Source organism: Schistocerca gregaria, chromosome 3 (genome assembly GCF_023897955.1).
Source record: "Schistocerca gregaria isolate iqSchGreg1 chromosome 3, iqSchGreg1.2, whole genome shotgun sequence".
Lineage (NCBI taxonomy): Eukaryota > Metazoa > Arthropoda > Insecta > Orthoptera > Acrididae > Schistocerca > Schistocerca gregaria.
The window spans coordinates 553,775,690-553,802,965 of NC_064922.1; the positions used below are offsets into that span (position 1 = coordinate 553,775,690).

The 27,276-nt window shown below is 39.2% G+C and overlaps 1 protein-coding gene across 1 annotated transcript in view; it reads right to left on the minus strand.

The window, feature by feature from the left end:
* Window positions 1-21,875: 21,875 nt before the first annotated feature.
* The window catches only part of LOC126354267 (putative protein-lysine deacylase ABHD14B), a 57,998-nt gene continuing 52,597 nt past the window's right edge, over window positions 21,876-27,276 (minus strand). Inside the window, exon 5 of the mRNA XM_050003801.1 lies at window positions 21,876-22,381. Within this exon, the coding sequence (XP_049859758.1) occupies window positions 22,196-22,381 (186 nt within the window). The 3' untranslated portion in view covers window positions 21,876-22,195. The remainder of the gene's footprint in view (window positions 22,382-27,276) is intronic.

Consider the following 27,276-nt stretch of genomic DNA (forward strand, 5'->3'; position numbering starts at 1 on the left):
CCTACTTCACTGTCTGCCATTTCCACCCTACTATCCCTCCCCCTCCCTGCCTCAGCCTCCTCCTTTCCCCCACCCAGTCGCCAATCCCATCATGCACTGGCGCTGCCACTCTCATTGTGGTTTTAGTTGCCTGAGACTGCAGTTGTGTGTGTGAGTTGTGTTTGCTTTAGTGTGTGTGTGTGTGTGTGTCTACTCTTGACAAAGGCCATTGGCTGAAAGCTGTAAGTGTGAAAATCTTTTTGTTGTGCCCATCTGTGACTCAGCACATCTGCTATATAGTGAGTAGCAACTTTCCTTCTCATAATATTGTTACGTTCCATGCTGGATTTTCCATTGTTTGAGAAACGGAAATGTTAGACATGTTTTAGTGTGCTCAACGATTTTTGATTATTATAAAAGATGGAGCAAAGAATTTGCTTTAAATTTTATGTGAAAATGGAATCAAGTACTCTAAAACACTTGAAATATTGACAGTTGTGTATGGGGAGTCTGCTCTAAGTAAAAAAAAAAGTTTACAAGTGGTAGAAGATGACCAAGAGGATGTCAATGATGAACCTTGCTCTGGACACCCCAGCACATTAACAACAGATAATAACATTGAACTGTGAAGAAAATGTTTGGAAAATTGTCAAATTACCGTAAGAGAAGTCACTCTGGATGTTGGCATATCGGTCAGCTTGTGTCATTCATGGCTTTTGCATCACGATAGTGCACCTGCTCTGTCATCGTTGGTTGTGAAAGATTTTTTAGCCAAAAACCACCATATTTGCTGGATTTGGCCCCCTGTGGCTTTTTCCTGTTCCCAGAAGTGAATAGACCTACGAAAGGACGAAGATTTTCAATGATTGAGGAAATAAAAACTACATCGCTGGAAGTGCTCAAAGCTGTAGCAAAAAGTGCTTGTGAGAAATGCTTCAAGGATTGGGAGAAGTATTGGAACAAGTGTATTGTATCTGAGTGGAATTATTTGAAGGGGACAACAAGAATATTGATGAACACATAAATATTTTTTCATAAAAATATAAAGTCACCTTACTTTTTAAACACACCTCATATTCTACTGAATGCCCTTGTTTTGTCCTTTACTTTTCAATCTCTCTTTCAACTAATTAGTAGTACACCTTATGACATAGCATAGTGGATTCTTCCCATTCCCAATGTTTTTCTACTTCCATAAATAACTCTTTTTCTTTTTGCTATATATCATATCTGCCAGCATATAATATGCACCAGCATAAAATGTGCACCCACTTTTTAAGACTTTTTTTTTTTTAGGGAAAACATGTCCTACTTACTATGAGGGACAGTTATACTAAAAGCAAACACCTACCAAATGGGGCCATGGAATAGTTTCTTTGAAAAGTAATCACCACATGCATCCAACATGGAGATGACATGATCAATTACTGCTTCGTAGAACACGGTTAGCCACTGACAGATCCACAACCCCACCAAGTCTTCCACTTCCTCGTCTGGCCGATGCCAACATCTATGCATATCTTTTTTCAAGTTGTCAAAGATGCAAAGTTAACATATTGAAAAATTCTGACATTTCGGAGGTTATTGCATTGTTTTCCAACCTAATTTCTGAAGTGTAGCCTTTGTCTGATTGGCAGTGTGGGAGTTGACTTTACCACACAATTGGATGATTCTGTCAGACTGCATTCTGACACCTCAAGGGAAAATGCAAAGCCAAAAGTGGAAACATCCCACATCTCCCTAGCCAAAGAAATCCAATGCTGTTCACACAAGTTCTGGTGATGGTGAGATCATGATGACCTTCTTCCTTGACTGCAGCGCTCCTCTGTTGATCAAGTTCCTCAAGCATGGAACCACAATCAGTGCACAGTGGTATGAAGACACTTTGCAGAAACTGTGATGTACCATAGTCAAACATAGTCAGACATAAATCTGTACGCTGTTTTGTCGTTGCTGTTGTGGTCTTGAGTCAGAAGACCAGTTTTGCACAGCTCCCCACACTAGTCTGCCCTGTGCAAGTGTTTCCATCTCACCATAACCACTGTAACCTACACCCACTTGAACCTGCTCTTGTAGTCAACCCTTTGTCTCTCTCTACAGCTTTTTGTCCCCACATTTCTCACCATTTCCAAAATGATAATTCCTTGAGGTCTCCAGGTGTGTCATATCAACTGATCCTTTCATGCAGTTAAGTTAAATTCCTTTTCTCCCAATTTGATTCAGTACGTTCAGCACCCTACAGCAGCACCAAATTTCAAAAGTTCCTGTTCTCTTCTTGTGTAAACTGTTTATTGTCCCTTTTACTTCTACATAAAGCTACAGTCCATACAAATACCTTCTGAAAGACTTACTACCACTTAAGTTTATGTACAATATTATCAAATTCTTCTTTTTCAGAAACTCTTTACTCACTATTGCCAGTTGCATTTTACTTCCTTTGTTATGGACATGATCAGTTATTTTGCTTTTATCAAAAATCATATATTACTTACAGTGTGTCATCTCCTAATCAAATTTCTTGAGCATCATCTGATTTAATTTGACTATATTCCAATAACCTCATTTTATTTTTGTTAATGTTCACTTTATAAGTTCTTTTCAAGACATTATACGTTCTGATCAACTGATCTTCCAAGTCTTTTTCTATCTCTGATGAAATTACAGTGTCACTGGCAAACCTAAAAACTTTTATTTCTTTTCCCTGAACTTTAATTCCTGTTCCAAGTGTTTCCTTGGTTTCTTTTACAGCTTGTTCAATATACAAATTGAATAACATCAACGATGGGCTAAGCCCTGTCTCAATCACATTGCAACTGTTTCCCTTTCATGTGCTTTAACTCTTATGACTGCAGTTTGGTTTCTGTACCAGTTGTAGATAACCTTTTTCTCCCTGTATTTTATCCCTGCTATCTTCAGAATTACAAAGAGTCTATTCCAGCCAACATAGCAAAAAGCGTGGTCTTGTTGACCTGGCCATTAAGTTTGGCACCCTATACAGATAATTAAGATTCCTTAACTAAAATATATTTCAGAAATGGCAATAGTTTTTTAAATGCCTCACAAAGTACTGTGCACTAAAGTGTGCATACCCAGTGTGAATATATTACATTAGCTTCCCATGACCTTTTTGAGTCAATGTAACCAATGGACTTCCTGCTAAAAATATTTCCTGAATAATAATCCCTTATGCAATCTTCACTCCTCACATTCTTGTTTTTTCTTGTATTCTAATAGGAATAAGCTGCTTTATTTCCTCATTCTTCATTTGGAGACTGTATAGGTGCCTACATAAAGTTTTGGTGTAGCTACACACTCCTTTAGTTTTAGCAAATACTAGGTCTGTTCAAGAGCAAAATGCGGTTGGCATCTCTGCAGACATAGTGTTTAATGAGTAACTGCCAGAAGTTTCACTGTTGTATGTTTGTTAGTTATTATTCAGTGCTGTATCGAGTAGAAAATTGTGTCGCACAATTTATGAATTTAGAGATGGCAGAGTTAGAGCAGTAATGTATCTGCATTAAATTTTGCGTGAACTCAAGACAACCTTTACAGAGACACAGCAAATGATGTGGGAAGCCTAGAATGATGAGTGCTTAAGCTGTACTTGGTGTTACAAATGGTTCACGTGGTTTAAAAATGGCCAGACAGAAGTTAAGGTGATTCTCGTTCAGGACGCCCTTCAACATCTACTGACGACTCATGTCAGGAACATGAATTAAATTGGGCATGCCAATCTAAGACTGACTGTCCGAGAGATTGCGGAAAAATATAGCATTTCAGGTGGATCACATGATGAAATTCTGACACAGCATCTTGGAATGCATCGTGTTGCTGCCGAGTTCATCCCCTGGCTCATAAATCATGACCAGAAAGACCTTTGCCTCACAATTTGTGAAGAGCTTTTGCATTGTGCAAATGAGAGTGAGATGTTCCTTAAGAGAATCATAGCTGGTGATGAGACATGTGTCTATGTTTATGATGTTGAGACCTAGGTTCAGTCTTCACAATGGGTCAGGGAAGGTTCTCCAAGCCCATAAAAAGCTTGTCACATCAGATCAAATGTCAAAGCTGTGCTGATAGTTTTCTTTGACTTTGAAGGATTAGTTCATCACATATACATGCCACAGGGACAAGGACAAATTGTTAACTGATGGTGCTATCAGGACGTGTTGCAATGCGAGACAATACATGGCTCTTGCATCACGATAACACACTTGCACATTCAGCCCTCTTTGTGCATGACTACTGCACTAAAAACAAAATCATTGTGCTGCCTCATCCTCTGTGCTCACAAGACCTGGCTCCTGCAGACTTCTGTTTATTTCCGAACCTCACCGAAAGGAGGAAGATTTGCATCGATAGACAAGATAAAAGAAAATTTGTGGATGGCACTTCATGCAATCCAGCACGAGGCATACCAAGATTGCTTCCAGAAGTGGAAATTACATTGGGGGTGGTGTATCAGTTGTGGAGGAGAGTACAATAAGTAAACAGTAAGTGTGTAAAAATTTTGTGGACATTGTTAAGGAATTTTTTGAAAGTACCTGACAGAGTAATCTTTCTTTGTTCTTTCTTTGTTCTTCCGTAAACCTAAATTTAGCCTACATAATACATATACATTCCAGTTCTCTGTCCTCATTAGGTACTTAACTTTTTAAAATGGAGAGTATGTAAACCTATTTTACATTTACATATGTACTCTGAAAGCCACCATATGGTGTATGGCAGAACGTAGCTTCTACCACTACAGCCATTTTCTTTCCTGTTCCACTTGCAAAATGAAACGACTGTCTATATGTCTACTAGGAGCCCTAATTTCTCTTATCTTATTCTTGTGGTTATTCCACAAAATCTACATTGGCAACAGCAGAAACATTCTGTAGTCAGCTTGAAATGACAGTTCTCTAGATTTTCTCAATATTGCCTCACATAAAGACCAACAGACCATCATCTTCCACACAGGGCTTCTCATTTGAGTTCACAAAGTATCTTAACAATAGTCACATGTTGACTGAACCTACCAGTACAAAATCTAGCAGTATGCTTTTGAATTACTTTGAAGTCTTCCTTTAATCTGACTTGGTGGGAAACCCAAACACTCAAGCAGTACTCAAGAACAGGTCATACTAATGTTCTATATGCTGTCTCATTTACAGATGAGCTACACTTCCCTAAAATTTGTACAAGAAACCAAAGTCAACCATTTGCCTTCCCTACTACCATCCTTACACGCTCATTTCATTTCATATTTCTCTGCATTGATATGCCTAGATATTTAATCGACACGACTGCATCAAGCAGCACTCTACTAATGCCATATTTGGACATTATGGGATTGTTTTTCCTACTCATCTGCATTAACTTACATTTTTCTACAATTAGTGCAAGCTGCCACTCATCACACCAACTAGAATGGTCAAATGTATAAAGGGATCTAACTCCTGATGTGCCAGTGACCTGTCTCGTGTTTGTCAGTCATCATTATTGTGTTATGTTGCAGCCTGTTGTTTCTGCAGTGTGTTGTGAGTGACTAGGCCTATCATTAGATGGCTTATAGGTGTTATTCAGTATAAATTATGGCAGATGAGGGTGTTAAGAAGCAAAGGAAAAAAGGAGAAGGGAGACTATGAGAAGAAAATAAGAAGCTGAGAAATGCTCGCAAGGCCTATGTTACTGCTATCAGTACTGTAGTGAAGGCGAAGGATATACCATCAAAACAAACTGTATGTAAGTGCAAATGTATACCATATGACCAAAAACTTTTACGCTTTGATGAGTTTTATAACTTAGAGCATTTTAAACAACAAAACCATCTTCTAAGCCTAAACCAAGTTAATCACATTGCAAGACACAGGCATGGTATATAGGGAAATCCTGCACAAAGTAGGTGTCAATCAGTGGTGATGTGCACTGTTCCAGATGGGGAAGGGGAAATTGTGCAAGTCTGTAAAAATACTTTCTGGAATATTTTTGCTTTGTCCAGTAAAAGGTGCCAGCTTTTCAAGCGCATGCAATCATTCCCAAGAGATGTAAACCACTATATGGGAGGCAGGATTCAGGGACGGAATATCTTTCACACAATTTGAACATATCCACATAGTACGAGGCTTTTAAGAAACAATATCCTGGCAGCACTGTCTTGTACCATCTTTATTATCTGGTATTTAATAAGTATTTCAAAAGTAAACTATTCTTAAAGCAACCTAGAGAAGACACAAATACAACATGTGATTTGTTAGCTTGTCAAATCGCAACACTGTCTGGTGCAGCTAAAACAGATTTCAGAAAAAAAACTAAAACTTCATTATTTGAAAGCTTAAAAAGCAAGAAAGGAATGATAACCTTACATCTGCAGAAAGAACTGCAGTCCACCATCTAAAAACTCATCCTGACATTATAATCCTACCTGCCGATGATGGCTACACTACTGTTGTTCTGAATTGCAAGGATTAATTGGTGGAAGAACTCTGCCAGCTCTCAGATACTTAATCTACAAACCTTGCCACAGTGACCCCTTTCCAGTAATCCAGCAGGATCTTCAGTCACTACTCAAATCATTTGGCTCATCCCAAAACCTATCCCTAGAGTCTCTCTCTCTCTCTGCTCACCCCTACCACTTCCCACATTCCTACCTTCTACATGCTTCTGAAAATCCATAAACCTATCCACAGAAGACACCCCATTGTTGCTGGTTACTGTGTCCCCACTGAGAGAATCACCACTCTCGTAGACCAACACCTTCAACATATTACCCAGAACCTACCCTCCTATATAAAAGATACCAACAATTTCCTCCACTGATTCTCCACAGTTCCTGTCCCTTTTACCACACGGTGCCCTGCTTGTCACTACTGGTGCCACCTCCCTGTACAATAACATTCCTAATGCCCACAGCCTTACCACTATTGAACACTACATTTCCCAATGCCTTACAAATTCCAAACCAACAACCTCCTTCCTAGTCGCCATGACCAACTAAATCCTCACCCACAATTACTTCTCCTTTGAAAGCATTACCTACAAACAAATCAGGGGTATGGCTATGGGCACCCAAATGGCACCACCCTATGCCAACCTATTCATGGGCCATCTAGAGGAATCCTTCCTAAACGCCCAGAATCCTAAACCCTTCACCAGGTTCAGATTCATTGATGACATCTTTGCTATCTGGATTGAAGGTGAGGACACCCTATCCACATTCCTCTACAACCTCAACATCTTCTCCCCCATTTGATTCCCCTGGTCCTACTCAACCCAACAAGCCGCGTTCCTAGATGTTGACCTCCACCTCGAAGATGGCTACATCAGTACCTCCTTCCATATCAAACCTACTAACCACCACCAATACCACCACTTCGTCAGTTGCCACCCATTCCAAGAAGTCCCGTCTGTACAGCCTAGCCACCCGTGGTCGTCACATCTGCAGTGATGAGCAGTCCCTCTCGAAATATACCTAGGGTGTCACTCAAGCCTTCACTGGCCGTAATTATCCTCACAACCTTGTACAAAAACAAATCTCCTGTGCTTATCTTTCCAGTCTCCCACCATCTCCCAAAGCCTCACCGTCTGGCCACAGAGGCAGTACCACCCAGGACTGGAGCAACTGAATTACATTCTCTGCCAGGGTTTCGATTACCTCTTGCTGTGCCCTGAAATGAGAAATGTCCTGCCCACTATCCTTCCCATCCCTCCCACAGTGGTATCCCACCATCTACTGAACCTACACAATATACTAGTACATCCTTACACAAGCCCTGCTCCCAATCCCTTACCTTGGTTAGTTTCAAGAAATTGGTAAATTTTATATGTGACACAAAAATTGTATTATATCCCAGAGAATTGGTGGTCATCCACTAAACATGTGAATAAACACTCTGTATTCCAGATTTAAGATCAGGGAAAGTGCTCCCTTTTGTCCCCCCTTGGCACCCACTCACACACACCTATGTGGAACATTGAACAACTAAGGACACGAACAGAAGTATTGGTTACTAGGCTGGAAGTAAGGTAACAATTTGTATAGTGCAATAAGGGCACACTCATTCATTCCTCTCTTAATAAATTCTGTTCAACATTTAGCAGTTTACAATCATACTCTCCTCAACATCACTACTGTAGGTATAGCAACTGCATTTGTTGTTGTTGTTGTCTTCAGTCCTGAGACTGGTTTGATGCAGCTCTCCATGCTACTCTATCCTGTGCAAGCTGCTTCATCTCCCAGTACCTACTGCAACCTACATCCTTCTGAATCTGCTTAGTGTATTCATCTCTCGGTCTCCCTCTACGATTTTTACCCTCCACGCTGCCCTCCAATGCTAAATTTGTGATCCCTTGATGCCTCAAAACATGTCCTACCAACCGATCCCTTCTTCTAGTGAAGTTATGCCACAAACTTCTCTTCTCCCCAATCCTATTCAATACCTCCTCATTAGTTACGTGATCTATCCACCTTATCTTCAGTATTCTTCTGTAGCACCACATTTCGAAAGCTTCTATTCTCTTCTTGTCCAAACTAGTTATCGTCCATGTTTCACTTCCATACATGGCTACACTCCAAACAAATACTTTCAGAAACGACTTCCTGATACATAAATCTATATTCGATGTTAAAAAATTTCTCTTCTTCAGAAACGCTTTCCTTGCCATTGCCAGTCTACATTTTATATCCTCTCTACTTCGACCATCATCAGTTATTTTACTTCCTAAATAGCAAAACTCCTTTACTACTTTAAGTGTCTCATTTCCTAATCTAATTCCCTCAGCATCACCCGATTTAATTTGACTACATTCCATTATCCTCGTTTTGCTTTTGTTAATGTTCATCTTATATCCTCCTTTCAAGACACTGTCCATTCCGTTCAACTGCTCTTCCAAGTCCTTTGCCGTCTCTGACAGAATTACAATGTCATCGGCGAACCTCAAAGTTTTTACTTCGTCTCCATGAATTTTAATACCTACTCCAAATTTTTCTTTTGTTTCCTTTACTGCTTGCTCAATATACAGATTGAATAACATCGGGGAGAGGCTACAACCCTGTCTCACTCCTTTCCCAACCACTGCTTCCCTTTCATGCCCCTCGACTCTTATTACTGCCATCTGGTTTCTGTACAAATTATAAATAGCCTTTCGCTCCCTGTATTTTACCCCTGCCACCTTTAGAATTTGAAAAAGAGTATTCCAGTCAACATTGTCAAAAGCTTTCTCTAAGTCTACAAATGCTAGAAACGTAGGTTTGCCTTTTCTTAATCTTTCTTCTAAGATAAGTCGTAAGGTCAGTATTGCCTCACGTGTTCCAACATTTCGACGGAATCCAAACTGATCCTCCCCGAGGTCTGCATCTACCAGTTTTTCCATTCGTCTGTAAAGAATTCGTGTTAGTATTTTGCAGCCGTGGCTTATTAAACTGATAGTTCGGTAATTTTCACATCTGTCAGCACCTGCTTTCTTTGGGATTGGAATTATTATATTCTTCTTGAAGTCTGAGGGTATTTCACCTGTCTCATACATCTTGTTCACAAGCTGGTAGAGTTTTGTCATGACTGGCTCTCCCAAGGCCGTCAGTAGTTCTAACGGAATGTTGTCTACTCCGGGGGCCTTGTTTCGACTCAGGTCTTTCAGTGCTCTGTCAAACTCTCCACGCAGTATCGTATCTCCCATTTCGTCTTCATCTACATCCTCTTCTATTTCCATAATATTGTCCTCAAGTACATCGCCCTTGTATAAGCCTTCTATATACTCCTTCCACCTTTCTGCCTTCCCTTCTTTGCTTAGAACTGGGCTGCCATCTGAGCTCTTGATATTCATACACGTGGTTCTCCTCTCCAAAGGTCTCTTTAATTTTCCTGTAGGCAGTATCTATCTTACCCCTAGTGAGATAAGCTTCTACATCCTTACATTTGTCCTCTAGCCATCCCTGTTTAGCCATTTTGCACTTCCTGTCGATCTCATTTTTGAGACGTTTGTATTCCTTTTTGCCTGCTTCATTTACTGCATTTTTATATTTTCTCCTTTCATCAATTAAATTCAATATTTCTTCTGTTACCCAAGGATTTCTAGCAGCCCTTGTCTTTGTACCTACTTTATCCTCTGCTGCCTTCACTACTACATCCCTCAGAGCTACCCATTCTTCTTCTACTGTATTTCTTTCCCCTATTCCTGTCAATTGTTTCCTTATGCTCTCTCTGAAACTCTGTACAACCTCTGGTTCTTTCAGTTTATCCAGGTCCCATCTCCTTAATTTCTCACATTTTTGCAGTTTCTTCAGTTTTAATCTACAGGTCATAACCAATAGATTGTGGTCAGAGTCCACATCTGCCCCTGGAAATGTCTTACAACTTAAAACCTGGTTCCTAAATCTCTGTCTTACCATTACATAATCTATCTGATACCTTTTAGTATCTCCAGGGTTCTTCCACGTATACAACCTTCTTTCATGATTCTTAAACCAAGTGTTAGCTATGATTAAGTTGTGCTCTGTGCAAAATTCTACTAGGCGGCTTCCTCTTTCATTTCTTAGCCCCAATCCATATTCACCTACTATGTTTCCTTCTCTCCCTTTTCCTACACTTGAATTCCAGTCACCCATTACTATTAAATTTTCGTCTCCCTTCACTATCTGAATAATTTCTTTTATTTCATCGTACATTTCTTTAATTTCTTCATCATCTGCAGAGCTAGTTGGCATATAAACTTGTACTACTGTAGTAGGTGTGGGATTCGTATCTATCTTGGCCACAATAATGCGTTCACTATGCTGTTTGTAGTAGCTTACCCGCATTCCTATTTTCCTATTCATTATTAAACCTACTCCTGCATTACCCCTATTTGATTTTGTGTTTATAACCCTGTAGTCACCTGACCAGAAGTCTTGTTCCTCCTGCCACCGAACCTCACTAATTCCCACTATATCTAACTTTAACCTATCCATTTCCCTTTTTAAATTTTCTAACCTACCTGCCCGATTAAGGGATCTGACATTCCACGCTCCGATCCGTAGAATGCCAGTTTTCTTTCTCCTGATAACGACATCCTTCTGAGTAGTCCCCGCCCGGAGATCCGAATGGGGGACTATTTTACCTCCGGAATATTTTACCCAAGAGGATGCCATCATCATTTAATCATACAGTAAAGCTGCATGTCCTCGGGAAAAATTACGGCTGTAGTTTCCCCTTGCTTTCAGCCGTTCGCAGTACCAGCACAGCAAGGCCGTTTTGGTTAATGTTGCAAGGCCAGATCAGTCAATCATCCAGACTGTTGCCCCTGCAACTACTGAAAAGGCTGCTGCCCCTCTTCAGGAACCACACGTTTGTCTGGCCTCTCAACAGATACCCCTCCGTTGTGGTTGCACCTACGGTACGGCCATCTGTATCGCTGAGGCACGCAAGCCTCCCCACCAACGGCAAGGTCCATGGTGCATTAGCAAACCAATAAAAAACTTTTGGTAAAGTTCTATCATTCCTAAAGAGGCTTTTACCTGGATCTCATTTACAATTCACAACATTTCCTGACAGCTTTGAGTTTATTTGGAGTAGTTTTAACCCTTCTGCACTCACCATATCTCCAAGAAACATAACCCCAGTTACTTCATTTAATATTTTAATAATTTCTTTGTGATCCCTTGCCCTGCTAATCACTTCAAAAGCAAAACAGAGGATGTCACTGGTCTTTGAGACAATTACCACATCTACATACATGGCTGTGTTTTTATTTCGAATCATATGGTCGTGTCCAACTCCCTCATAAACACATGTGCAGACCCCTCAATTCTAAAAAGCAAGACATTAATTTGACAGGCACATCCTTTTTTAAAAAAAAAAAAAAAAAAAAAAAAAAAAAAAAAAAAAAAAAAAAAAACCATCGTGTAGGGCCACAACTCTTCCTTTAGAAGCATCTTCTTGTATCCCACTATTGAGATTAAAGTAGTTCACTCTAGCAGGCTTCATTATCAATTCTGTAATTTATAAATTATAAAGCACAGCAATTAGTCATCATCCCCCCTCCCCCCCTTTTTTTTGTTGGCAAATTCAGATTCTGGCTAGTGCCTAACCGTTATCAATGTCGTAGTATTCAAAAAACTGTGACTGACATCCAAAGAACAGGGAACTGACATGAATCAAGAATAAAAAATAGTGCATTGATAATGGCTAGGCACTAGCCAAAATCTGTATTTGCCAAATAAAGCCTGGAGGAAAAAAAAAAAAGAAAAAAGGACTGATTGCTGCACTCTATAATTTATAAATCATATCACAGTCACTGAGCACACCCATTTTCCTAATGGAAGGTCACCTGATTTCTGTAGTTACTAGTAATCTGTTTTGTTCAGTTTTAATGGAACGATTCAGAGAATGGACAGCCAGCGATGAATACACTGAACCACTATGTTTCTTCATAACATCAAAGCGGTTATTTTAAGAATTTTGAGGGGCTTTCATTATCCCTCACTGCACCAGTTGGTCAATCCAACTCTAATAATTTTCTTAATAGTTACTCAGACTGGAAATGCTTTAAGAAAAATTAGTTTCTAGAGACTAATCCTCCATTTACAAGTGAAGCTTTTTCCCACTCACTGTTTCAGTAAGAATGGTTGTTTTCATTTCAGCAGTGCGAGTAACTTATCTCACCCATGAAAAATCAGCTTACATTTCCCTTCCATTGACATTGTGATTATTTGTTCAACTTTTAACTCAGTACTCATCACCATAGCACAGAGTCCCATAACTTTTGGATAGTGTAGATCTTATTCTGCTAGGCTTAGCTCATCCCTTGACCTCTTCCTTCACATTGCTCCCCTAACATTTTCTCCATAGTCAAACTGAATCATTTCACCAGAAAAATCTATGTCCACTCTAACAATACTAGAGACGGAAAGTTGCTACTCACCATATAGCGGAGACGCTGAGTCGCAATAAGCACAATAAAAAGATTCAAGCAAACGCGAACGCAACTTGCACACACCATTACAGTCTCAGAGAGCTAAAACTAAAGAATTCTTGTTAATTTATACAAAACATTTTCAGACGTCTATACAGGGTGTAAATTTTAAATTGACAAACCAGAGTAGCTCGAAAAATAAGCTTTGCACGAAAAAATGTGTAGAATCCAAAGTTGATTATATTCGAGGAGGACATCTGCTGGTGCTAAAATTAGCACCCTCCCCAGCCCCCTGGGGGTGGGGCGGGAGGCAACTTTAAAATTTCAAATTCTTTATTGCAGAATCAGATTCTACATAAAAAACTACATACATTTTGTCTTAAACATTTGTTTTGGTTCTTGGTAGTTGACACTGTAATTCAAGAAAATCCATGTCCTCACTTTTGCATGGAAAATGGTTACGGATAAATAAAACATACTTATTTACTTTGTAAATTTTGATTCGCTTAAACTAAAACTCTCCCTCCCCCCTGTAGGGTGGGTTTTGAGAGAGAGGAATTAGAGTTTTACAAATGATGACCCACACATGTGGGGCTGGGGTGGAGGGCTAATTTTAGCACTAGCAGATGTCCCCCTCAAAAATAATCAACTTTGGATTCTTCACATTTTTTCGTGTGAAGCTTATTTTTCGAGTTATTCTGGTTTATCAACTTAAAATTTACACCCTGTATACTGGCCAAGTGAAAGCCTATTTAATGTGAACATTAGTGTTAGCCCTAATTTACTTGCCTAAACCCAGACATTGTGTATATTATAAAAGGAATGATAAATTAGGTAAACTTTTACTTTTATATATATGGGAATTTCCAATTTCCTGCATGATTTTTACTGGAAAACTATTAAAGAGTTTTGCATCAGATTGTAAAACAGGGATGCAGATTTCCTTGTAGTATTATGATTATGGATTTCACAGTCCATCCTAAAATCATTCTTACTAACAACAAATATAGGGAGACAATTATTGAACTATATGAAATAAAATCATCATAACTTCTGAAAGCTTTGCATTTGGATGTTCAAACTCCATGGTTGATAGCAGGGCATGATGAGAATTATTATGCGCATATGCACGTGCCTTGTTGTTCTCAGCCGGCTGCTGTGGCTGAGCCGTTCTAGGTGCTTCGGTCAGGAACAGTGATGCTGCTACGGTCACAGGTTCGAATCCTGTCTAGGGCATGGATGTGTCTAATGTCCTTAGGTTAGTTAGGTTTAAGTAGTTCTAAGTCTAGGGGATTGATGACCTCAGATGTTAAGTCTCATAGTGCTTAGAGCCATTTGAACCATTTTTGTTGTTCTCAGCCATTTGCACGTGAAAATGTCACAATACATCATGCCTGAACATATAGTGCTTGTGAAGGCGCCTACTATGCTAGCAACAACAGCCCACCTGTGGCGCAAATGAAGTTTGCAACTGAGTTCAAGCTGAAGACAACCTGTCCAAATATGCTAACAATCAAGAATTTGATTCACAAGTTTGAGAAAACAGGTAGTGTTTGTGATGGCAGTGTTGTTCATCTAGAAAGGATGAAAACAACTGAAAACATGAAGAAGACACACACTGTGTTTCAAACCAGCCCCAGAAAATTGATTAGGCAATTTGCACAACAGGTGGGAATCAACCAGGAGACACTGTAACAAATTGTTGTTGAAGACCTGCATCTCCTCTCATACAAAATTCAAACCCATCAGCTTAAGCCCCAGGCCATGGAACAGCAGTTGTGTTTCGCCAACACTATTTTTCACAGAATTGACGAACATGGCTTTGATGTGAATATGGTTTGGTTTAGTGACGAAGCCCAATTTCATTTAGATGGGTCCATCAATAAGCAAAACTAGCCATTTGGGGGACTGAGAATTCGCATTTCGTGATTGAGAAGTCTCTCCACCCTCAATGGGTAACTGTGTGGTGTGCTATGTCCAGTCACTAAATAATCTATGTGATATTCCTTGATAGCACGGAGACTACCAAACAGTACTTGAAGATTCTGGAAGATGATTTCATCCCCTTTATCCAAAAGTGACCCTGATTTCGACAAGATATGATTCAAGCGAGACAGAGCTTGACACCTTCGGAGCAGGAGAACATCTAATTTCCTGGAGGAGCACTTTGGGAACAGCATCCAGCTCTGGGGTAGGCAGAGGCCACTGGCATTGGCCTTGTCAAGAAGCATGGGACTTCATTTCCATATTAAAGACGCGGTGTACAGTAATAACCCCAAAACCATTGCTGAGCTGAAACCAGCCATTCAGGAGGTCATCAACATCATCAAAGTTTCGACACATCAGCGGATCATGCAGAATTTTGTTATTTATCTGCACCACATCATCACCAAGGAAGGCAAGCATATCGAACATATCATAACCTAAATCTGGATATCTGTAGTGACATTTATAAGTTGAATAAAGTGTGTGCATGCTGTAGCTTGTAACTAATTTACATTTTTTTTCATACAGTTTAATAACTGTCACCCTGTACTTTTAGGGAGTAGATGTATTAGTACATAAGTGTAACAACTCCAAGGTTCCTGAAGAGCCATCTGTATAATGTTCAGTTACCAACTTACACAATACTCCTACTGTACACTTTTACAGAATAAAAGCTTTTCTCACTTAAGCTGCACAGTCCCAGAAGATGATTTCATGAGGCAATATTCAGTGAAAGTGTATGAAGTATTTTAGCCACCTCATTTGCATGACAACACAGTAAGAGACTTTTCTACATGCAAAACAAGTAAAACTGAGTATTTTGAATAATTACATGTGCTGATTCCACTTCATCTTTCTTATTTATGTGAATGCCAAGAAATTTTATACACAGAATTTAAATTAGTGTATGCACGCTGATCTCTATTCTGGTACTTGTAACGTGTTTTTATTTGGTTTCTATTAAGTAACATGAGTTTTTGTGAGGAAAAATAGAAGTCAAGTTGTTTACAGCAAATCTGTTGTAATCCAGTTCCACTGTTCTCCTGGCTATGTCTGGTGTCGACATGTTTGCATCCTTTATCAGTATATATGTGTACCATCTATGGATGCAAAAGATTTTGAAGAGTACTCCAATTTATTTGTAGGTCAAGAGCTGACAAGCCAGTATGGGACTTCATATTTAATGTTTCCAGATTCTGAATTTGACATTAACAAGGGAAATTTGGGTTGATCCAGACAGAGCCACAAGTTATCAGGACAAGCATAACACTGAAGTGAGGCAAGAACTCAAGAGTTTCCTCGGGAATGACTATGTCAACTCAACAGCCATCTACAACCCAAGCACATATAGATCCAGTCAGTTGAGCACAGATGCTTGTTTCCTGTAGCATACAATTTTCCATCACTGCATAGTGGCCACTAAAATATGTCCAGATCAGAAAAATTATTGAGCTTATGACCTCATAGTTTGGAAGCCTTTGGACCATCAAGCTGATACCTAGCAAATCTAGTGGTGTTCTCTGTGGTCTGAGGTCCTGCTCATTTGACAGAACAGGGCAATGTGGCTTATTGCGCGCGCGCGCCACACACACACACACACACACACACACACACACACACACACACACACACACACTGCAGATGAGGAAAGCATCCTCGCCCCCCCCCCCCCCCCCCTCCCCCTGCCGCCGTTGCCTCCACAGGTCACTCCTGTTAATAAAAGGGTAAAAGAAATGCATGCACAGAATTAAAGACCAACATGTGTAACACAAATATGTTGAAAGATCCTACAGGAAATCCTAATCCAAACATAATGACATTTCTCGAGGAAAAGAGACTGATCTCTCCCCACCACAGGTTCTACTATTCATTTGAAACATAGATTGTTTTTATTCACAATCATCTTGTATACAGAAGATGGAGGACAAGCCAAATTCAGCAACTTATTTTTTCCCCACTTCATGTTGTTTTTGTGGTGGTCTTCAGTTCAGAGACTGGTTTGCTGCAGCTCTCCATGCTACTCTATCCCTGTGCAAGCTGCTTCATCTCCGAGTAACTACTGTAACCTAAATCCTTCTGAATCTGCTTAGTGTATTCATCTATTGGTCTCTCTCTATGATTTTTACCTTCCATGCTTCCCTCAAGTACTAAATTGGTGATCCCTTGATGCCCTAGAACATGTCCTACTAACTGATCCCTTCTCCTTATTAAGTTATACCACAAATTTCTCCACATTAGTTATGTGATCTACCCATCTACATGATCTATCCGTCAGCATTCTTCTGTAGCACCACATTTAAAACTTCTATTCTCTCCTGGTCTAAACTAGTTATTGTCCATGTTTCACTTCCATACAGGACAACACTCCGTACAAATACTTTCAGAAATAACTTTCTGACACTTAAATCTATACTCTATGTTAAATATTTTCTCTTCTTCAGAAACGGTTTTCTTTCCATTGCCAGTCTACATTTTATATCCTCTCTACTTTGACCATCATTGGTTACATAGCTCCACAAACAACAAAACTCATCTACTACTTTAAGTGTATCATTTCCTAATCTAATTCCATCAGCATCAACTGATTTAATTCGACCACATTCCATTATCCTCATTTTGCTTTTGTTGATGTTCATCTCATATCCTTCTTTCAAGACACTGTCCATTCTGTTCAACTGTTCTTCCATGTCCTTTGCTGTCTCTGACAGAATTACAATGTCATCGGCGAACCTCAAAGTTTTTTCTTCTCCATGGATTTTAATATCTACTCCAAATTTTTCTCGTGTTTCCTTTACTGCTTGTTCAATATACTGATTTAAAAACATTGGTGATAGGCTGCAACCCTGTCTCACTCCCTTCCCAACCAATGCTTCCATTTCATGCCCCTCAACTCTTATAACTGCCATCTGGTGTCTGCACAAATTGTAAATAGCCTTTTGCTCTCTGTATTTGACCCTTGCCACATTTAGAAAAGAGAATATTCCAGTCAACATTTTCAAAAGTTTTCTCTAAGGCTACGAATGCTATAAATGTAGGTTTGCCTTTCCTTAATCTATCTCCTAAGATTAGTTGTAGGTTCAGTATTGCCTCACGTGTTCCAATGTTTTTCTTGAATCCAAACTGATCGTCCTCAAGTTTGGCTTCTACCAGTTTTTCCATTCATCTGTAAAGAATTTGTGTTAGTATTTTGCAGCCATGACTTATTAAACTGATAGTTCAGTAATTTTCACACCTGTCAACACCTGCTTTCTTTGGGATAGGAATTATTATATTCTTCTTGAAGTCTGAGGGTATTTCGGCTGTTTAATACATCTTGCTCGCCATATGGTAAAGTTTTCTCAGGGCTCGCTCTCCCAAGGCTATCAGTAGTTCTAATGGAATGTTGTCTACTCCTTGGGCCTTGTTTTGACTCAGGTCTTTCAGTGCTCTGCCAAACTCATCATGCGGTATCATATCTCCCATTTCATCTTCATCTAAGTCATCTTCAATTTCCATAATATTGCCCTCAATTACATCACCCTTGTATAGACCCTCTATGTACTCCTCCCACCTTTCTGCTTTCCCTTCTGTGCTTAGAACTGATTTTTCATCTGAGCTCTTGATATTCATACAAGTGGTTCATATGTAAATGGAATACAATAGAAAAATCACAAATACTGGTACAAAGTACCATCTGCCATGCAGTCATGTGGCTTTTCATGTGGATGGGATGTATTAGAAATATTTTTAACAACAGAAAGGAGGAATGGAGAGATTGGTTTAATGACACAGCAACACTGAGGGGACTAGAGATAGAGCACGTGCTCACATTGGGGAGTGGTAGTGAAAGGAAATCAGCTGTGCCTCTTTAAATGGACCATCTCAGCATTCTCCATAAGCAATTTATGGAAATGACAGAAAACCTAAATCTGAATGGTTTTATCCATTGTTCTCACAAATATAAGTCCATTGTCTTAACCAATGAAGCACCTTGCTCGGTCTTTTTACCAATTGTAGAGGTAGAGTACCAACAGCAAAAGACAAATATTCCATATAAATACATTCAAAAATCCTTTTTTTTTGTTACTACTGAAATTTTTTACAATGTTTTCAAGCACAAAGATGTTGTCCTCAGCTTGTCTCTACAATGGATGCACTCCCACAATATTTATGGAAGAATAAAAATCCTCATGCTGAATTTTAAGGTGAACAACAGCAGCAGCTGGCTAATGAATGTGTCAGAATTGTAGGTTACTGCGTGTGCATGCAGTAGGCAAGTTGAACACAGGCATAATTCATCTGTGACAGTCATTAGGCAATTTGAACACAGGCATAATTCATCTATGTCACAGAAGCCTACAAAACTGTTCAAAACCACACCACTTGGAGGATGGGTGTAATAGTACATGACCCAATGAATGCACACGTGTAGAAGCAAATAGAAGATATTTTGGATTTTTTTTTCTAGTTGGAATTTTTTTTAAACAATCTTTAATTAATATACATGAATGACTTTCACACACATGTTTGTGTGAGATTCTTCCGTTCTTTTTTATTACGAATTCACCATTGAAGTTTGTAAGTGTTTCCGACGTACCCTGTAAATGCAGAGGTAGATTTGGGAATAGCTGACATGAAACTGAATTCAGCTTCACACATATTTGCCATCCAGAGTTTTAGTATCTGACAGTACCAAGTACTCACCAGACAAAGAGAGATAACCCATGAAAAGATCAAATAAGGAAAAGTCACAGTGTTACAAATTTAAACTGATACACAGACTTTGGAATGTAAAGAACAGTGTTAGGCAGTTGTAAACATTATGAAGTGCAAGTCAATAGTTAACAGTTATGCATGTTTTATATTTATTAAACACAGTAATTATTTTAAAATCAAACAAACTATTATGACACTGTAATTAAAAAAACCAATACGGAATGCCACTATCACACAAATTTAAGTATTTTAAATATACCGGGTGATCAAAGAGCCAGTATAAATTTGAAAACTGAATAAATTGTGGAATAATGTAGATAGAGAGGTAAAAAATGGACACACATGCTTGGAATGACATGGGGTTTTATTAGAACCAAAAAAATACAAAAGTTCACAAAATGTCCAACAGATGGCACTTCATCTGATCAGAATAGCAATAATTAGAATAACAAAGTAAGACAAAGCAAAGATGATGTTCTTTACAGGAAATGCTCAATATGTCCACCATCATTCCTCAACAATAGCTGTAGTCGAGGAATAATGTTGTGATTAGCACTGTAAAGCATGTCCAGAATTATGGTGAGGCATTGGTGTTGGACGTTGTCTTTCAGCATCCCTGGAGATGTCGGTCGATCACGATACACTTGCAACTTCAGGTAACCCCAAAGCCAATAACCGCACGGACTGAGGTATGGGGACCTGGGAGGCCAAGCATGATGAAAGTGGTGGATGAGCACACGATCATCACCAAACAATGCACGCAAGAGATCTTTCACGCATCTAGCAATATGAGGTGGAGCACAATCTTGCATAAAAATCGTACGTTCCAGTAGGTGTTTATCAGCCAGGCTGGGGATGATGCGATTCTGTAACATATCGGCGTACCTATCACCTGTCACGGTAGCAGTTTCAAAACCAGAATCATGCATTTCCTCGAAGAAAAATGGCCCGATAACAGTAGATATGATAAATCCAACCCATACCATGACTTTCTAGTCATGCAATGGAGTTTCCACGACAGTTCTAGGATTTTCGGTAGCCCAAATTCTGCAGTTGTGGGCGTTGACAGACCCTAGGAGCGTGAAATGAGCTTCGTCGGTCCACAACACGTTACTCAACCAATGGTCATCTTTTGCCATCTTTTGAAACGCCCACACCGCAAATGCCCTCCGCTTCACTAAATCACCAGGTAACAGTTCATGATGCCGATGGATTTTGTACGGATAGCATTGGAGGGTATGCCTCAGTGCCAACCAAACAGTAGTGTATGGAATGCCGGTGGAACGTGCAACTGCACGAGCGCTGACTTCCCCATGCATAGATGAACCCACTACAGTCTCCATTTCTTCCTGAACTGTCTCAGCAGCATTACGCCTTGTGCTTGGTCAGCCACTACAGGGTCTATCATCTAAACAAACCGTTGCTTCGAACTTCGAAATCATTCTCGGCACAACTGCATTTGTCAATGGACCTTTACCCGTTCGAATCACCTTCTTATGTCAACAGGATTGTAACGCTGAACCAGCACATTCCTCATTCTGATAATACAGCTTCACTAAAAGGTAATGTCAACATACTGCAACTGCTGGCACATCTGATTCTGTCTCTCATTACAGCTCCTTTTATACACAATTGTCATGCGCAGTCACTGACGTTTTGCTGTCCAGCGCCATCTATCAGAAATTTTGTGAATATATTTTTTTTTGTTCTAATAAAACCCCATGTCATTTCAAGCATGTGTGTCAATTTTTACCTCTCTACCTACATTATTCCATGGTTTATTAAGTTTTCAAATTTACACCGATTTTTTATCACCCGGTATATTGTGTTGTTGAGTAAGGGACTACAGGGAAAAAATGAGCAAGGAATGAACTGTAGCTCCACACATTGTGATTTATACAAAGCAGGGAAATTAACACAATGGTTGGGCCAAAAATTTTAAAACACTATTCTTCCAAATGCAATACTAAAATTTCATTTACAGAATAAAATATAAATTTCCACTGTATGGAGAAAGGATAAATACAATTCCTAAAAAATAAACAATTCTCAAGCTACACACAAATAAACAGTTTAAATGTAATTAAGTAGCATGTAAAACAACAGGAGAAGAATGGCCGATCAGTACTTATCTCCAGGAGATAAAATTAGAACCGGATTTTTGAATGAAACCTTAAAAAATAGAAAAAAAGCTATATGTAGGTGTTTGAACTTGTAAGTTCCTTTCTGGGGCAGGAAAGAGGAATAAGTAGGAGAAGACTGGAATGGAGAAACACTCACTCAGAGTCCCAGGTTGAGAGGGACCACCTCTTTTGATGGTAGGAGATACAAAATACAAAATGCAGTTTAGCCTGTGAGAATCAGTCTTTATTAAATGTACCAAGGCTATCTTACTTTGCCATTCAACATTTCACAAAAGAACAAACCAATGAGGCAATGCCAGTTACCCACTATACAACAGACAGAGCATACAGAAATAACGACACATGCACCACATACAATGTTAAATTCTGTTTCAAGAATAAAAAATGTATAAACAAACTTCTCACCTATAAAAATATTACATATCACTCAAAAATACTGTATCACATCATGTGGCATAACCAGTTGACAATACATTTTTTTAAGTTCTGACAGTACATAGCTTTGTAAAATAACCTCTAACTTACTGCAATAACTTCATAAAGTTATACAACAGTTTATGCCACAATTCAGGCTGGTTGAGATACGCTGGATGACCAGCCTTTTCAATCTTTACCTCCCTGCTATTAGGTAGCACTTTCAAATTTTCAAGTGATGTTTCTGCTAAACCTGTGTTGTCATCACTTCCATAGACTATTAGTGTAGGAACCTGGGGAGAAAAAAAAGATTTTAGAAAACTTCCCGAATCTGTATTCAATCTACAATAAAAAGATCAGTAACATGTGATGTATATATTGATCTCATTCATGATTTACTAAAAATTATTCTAATTTTTCTACTCAGTCTGGGTCAAGCACAAATTTACTTCATTATAAAGAATGAAAGTCAATATAAAACTCTGCCCACAATTATTTTTTACTTCAGTCAAGTAAGAATTTTGAATGAAAAAGAGAGACTATATTTCAGAGTTTTTTTCCATTTTGAATATGGTGTCATTCCTGTTTTAAAATGTGGCAGTTTTCCCTTGACGAGAAAATGTGGATGTTCCAGGTTACACTCAGCACTTCAGTGCATGGTTGTTTTGCATAGATTTAAGACATATTTTCAAAAGATATCCCATAAAAGGCAAAAGCCATCATCCTAATTTTCAAAATTTGCATTCTTTTTGTTTTAAGCTTGGATAAGTCACTTAAAAGGATTCACATTTCCATAAATATCAGGATGTAAATATAACTGTCAGGTGTGGTTAGTGCTGAGATTTAAGTGTAAAATTTCCAGATAAGTAAATGTGCAGAAAGCACATTTACTTCACAGGTACTTGTTATTGCTGTTGTGGTCTTCAGTCCAGTGACTGGATTGATCCAGCTCTCCAGGCAACTCTATCCCAATGCAAGCTGCTTCATCTCCAAGTAACTACTGCAACCTACATCCTTCTGAATCTGCTTAGTGTATTCATCTCTTGGTCTCCCTCCACGATTTTTACCCTCCACACTTCCCTCCAGTACTACATTGGTGATCCTTTGATGCCTCAGAACATGTCCTACTAACTGATCCCTTCTTCTAGTCAAGTTGTGCCACAAACTCCTTTTCTCCCTAATTCTAATCAGTACCTCCTTATTAGTTACGTGATCTATCCATCTACATGATCTACCCATCAGCATTCTTCTGTAGCAGCACATTAAGAAAGCTTCTATTCTCTTCTTGTCTAAACTAGTTATCATCCATGTTTCACTTCCATACAAGGCTACACTCCATACAAATACTTTCAGAAATGGCTTTCTGACACTTAAATCTATACTCGATGTTAACAAATTTATCTTCTTCAGAAACAGTTTTATTGCCATTGCCAGTCTACACTTTATATCCACTCTACTTCAGCCATCATCAGTTACTTTGCTGACCATATAACAAAACCTAGATAGTGCTTTAAGTGCCTTGTTTCCTAATGCAATTCCCTCAGCATCACCTGATTTAATTTGCCTACATTCCATTATAATCCTTTTGCTTTTGTATATCCTCCTGTTGAGACATTGTCCATTCTGTTCAACTGCTCTTCCAGGTCTTTTGCTGTCTCTGAAACAATTATAATGTCATCAGCAAATCTCAAACTTTTTTATTTCTTCTCCCTAAACTTTAATTACTACTTCAAATTTTTCTTTTGTTATCTTTATAGCTTGTTCAATATACAGATTGAATAACACTGGAGAAAGGCTACAACACTGCCTTACTCCCTTCTCAACCACTGCTTCCCTTTTGCGCTCCTCAACTCTTATGACCGCCATCTAGTTTCTGTAAAAATTGTAAATAGCCTTAATCTATCTTCTAAGATAAATCTTAGGATCAGTATTGCCTTGCATGTTCCTACATTTCTCCAGAGTCCAAAATGATTTTCCCCGAGCTCAGCTCCTACCAGTTTTTCCATTCTTCTGTAAAGAATTCATGTTAGTATTTTGCAACTGTGGCTTATTAAACTGATAATTTGGTAATTTTCACACCTGTGAGCACCTGCTTTCTATGGAATTGGAATTATGATATTCTTCTTGAAGTATGAGGGTATTTTGCCTGTCTCATACATCCTGCCCACCAGATGGAAGAAGTTTGTCATGGCCGGCTCTCTCTAGGCTATCAACAATTCTAATGGAATGTTGTCAACTCCCAGGGCCTTGTTTCTATGCACTGTCAAATTCTTCATGCAGTATCACATTCCCATCTCATCTTCATCTACGTCCTCATCCATTTCCATAATATTGCCCTCAAATACATCTCCCTTGTGTAGACCCTCTATATGCTCCTTTCACCTTTTCCATCTGAGCTCTTGATATTCATACAGGTTGTTCTCTTTTCCCCAAATGTCTCTTTAATTTTCATGTAGGCTGTATCTATCTTACCCCTAGTGATAAATGCTTCTACATCCTTACATTTATCCTCTAGTCATCCCAGCTTACCCATTTTGCACTTTCTGTCAATCTCATTTTTGAGACATTTCCTTTCACACACTTCATTTACTACATTTTTATATTTTTTTCCTTTCATCAATTAAATTCAATATCTCCTTTGTTACCTAAGGATTACTAACAGCCCTCGTCTTTTTACGTACTTGATGCTCTGCTGCCTTTATTATTATTAATCTCTCAAAGTTATCCATTCTTTTTCTACTATATTTCTTTCCCCTGTTCTTGTCAATCATTCCCTAATGGTTTCTCTGAAACTCTCTACAACCTCTGGTACTTTCAGTTTATCCAGGTCCAATCTCCTTAAATTACCACATTTTTGCAGTTTCTTCAGTTTTAATCTACAGTTCATAACCAATAAATTGTGGTCAGAGTCCACTTCTGCCCCTGGAAATGTCTTACAATTTAAAACCTGGTTCCTAAATGTCTATTTCACCATTATATAATCTATCTAAAACCTTACAGTGTCTCCAGGCCTCTTCCACATATACAACCTTCTTTCATGATTCTTAACACAAGTGTTACGTATGATTAAGTTATGCTCTGTGCAAAATACTACCAGATGGTTTCCTATTTCATTCCTTACCCCCAGTCCATATTCACCTGCTACTTTTCCTTCTCTTGCTTTTCCTACTAACGAATTCCAGTCCCCTGTGTCTATTAAATTTTCATCTCCCTTAACAATCTGAATAATTTGTTTTATTGCATAACACATTTCTTCAATTTCACCATCATCTGTAGAGCTAGTTGGCATATAAACTTGTACTAATATGATACGTGTGGGCTTCATGTCCATCTTGGATACAATAATGCATTCACTATGCTGCCCATAGTAGCTTATCCGCTCTCCAATTTTTTATTCATTATTAAACCAACTCCTGCATTGCCCTTATTTGATTTTGTGTTTATAACCCTGGATTCACCTGACCAGAAGTCTTGTTCCTCCTGCCACTGAACTTCACCAGTTCCCACTATATCTAACTTCAACCTATCCATTTCCCTTTTTAAATTTTCTAACCTACCTGCCAGATTAAGGGATCCGACATTCCACACTCCGATTTGTAGAACACCAGTTTTCTTTCTCCTGATAACGACGCCCTCCTGAGTATTTCCCGCCCGAAGAATGGGGGACTATTTTACCTCAGGAATATTTTACCCAAGAGGACGCCACCATCATTTAACCATACAGTAAAGCTGCATACCCCCAGGAAAAGTTACAGCTGTAGTTTCGCTTTGTTTTCAGCTGTTCACAATACCAGCACAGGAAGGCCGATTTGGTTGATGTTACAAAGCCATATCAGTCAGTCATCTAGACCGTTGCCACTGAAATTACTGGAAAGGCTGCTGCCCTTCTTCAGGAATCACACATTTGTCTGGCCTCTCAACAGATACCCCCTCTGTTGTGGTTGCACCTAAAGTACCGCTATCTGTATCGCTGAGGCACGCAAGCCTCCCCACCAACGACAAGGTCCATGGTTCATGGGGTAAGGGGTACTCATTATTACACAAATATTATATCATGATATTCAGGAAAATGTGATCATCACTACATAAGAATGAAAACTTTGAAGAACTTGAATTTTCTGTGTACCTGAGTGATTGATTCGGTGCCTCCTGCTACTGTCCAGCAAGGCTACCCACAGAAGCACCTACCACAAGAAAGAAAAATAATCACACCATAGAGGTGCCCATTTACTGCTATAGCTACTCATTTAATAAAAGAGCAGCATTAATGAATGAACAGTTGTGCATCTAAGTCTGCATTTCACAACCTGTTTTCCTTTGGGGTGCAACATAGTACGTGGCATTCCCTAAATGTGACTTCATTCCATGATACAAACACATAAAGCAAATACAATACATTTATTTAATTACAGAACAACTATCAATTTCAAATTTATTATGTTAAGACTTTTGAATAGAAACATCTGAATATAAACATAAGACATTTAATAAGGGAACTTATGCCTCTTCTACATATACACATACATACACCTCAAGCCATGATATGGTGTGTGATGGACAGTACATTCTACCACTACTAGTCATTTCCTTTCCTGTTCCACTCCCAAATATAAGGGGCGTTCAAAAAGAAACGAGCTGGAGTTTGGAATGTGCAAACTCGTGACAGGAGGGTAATATCATGGTGTCTGTAACGAGGTGTGGTTCCAACCAGAGTGTGGAAATTCACAGCCTGTCACTAGAGGGAACGCGTGCATGTCACGTGATTATACAGAGCCAGCAGTAGCATGCATCAATCGTCCAACGCTGTCAGGTGCATTACAAACAGTGACAGTGACATGGAGGCATCAAAGGACGAGCAAAGAGTGTTGCTTGTTTCCTGACAGCAGAAGGAGTACGGTGAACGGACATTAATTAACAAATGTCACAAGCATACAGCAAACACTGCACGTCTTTTGCAAGGGTCAAGGCGTGGCACAAGTGCTTCAGGGCAGGATGAGTGTTGTTACCCAATGATGCACGGCCTGGAGCATTAATGACATCGCCCAGCTGATGGATGCACTCATTACCTAGGACTGCTGAGTGACAGTGAAATCCATAGCAGCCATGGTCGCATTGAGTGTCAGAAGTGTTCACACCATCATGAAGGAACAACTGCACATGCGCCAAGTGTGTCCCACAGTCTTCAACC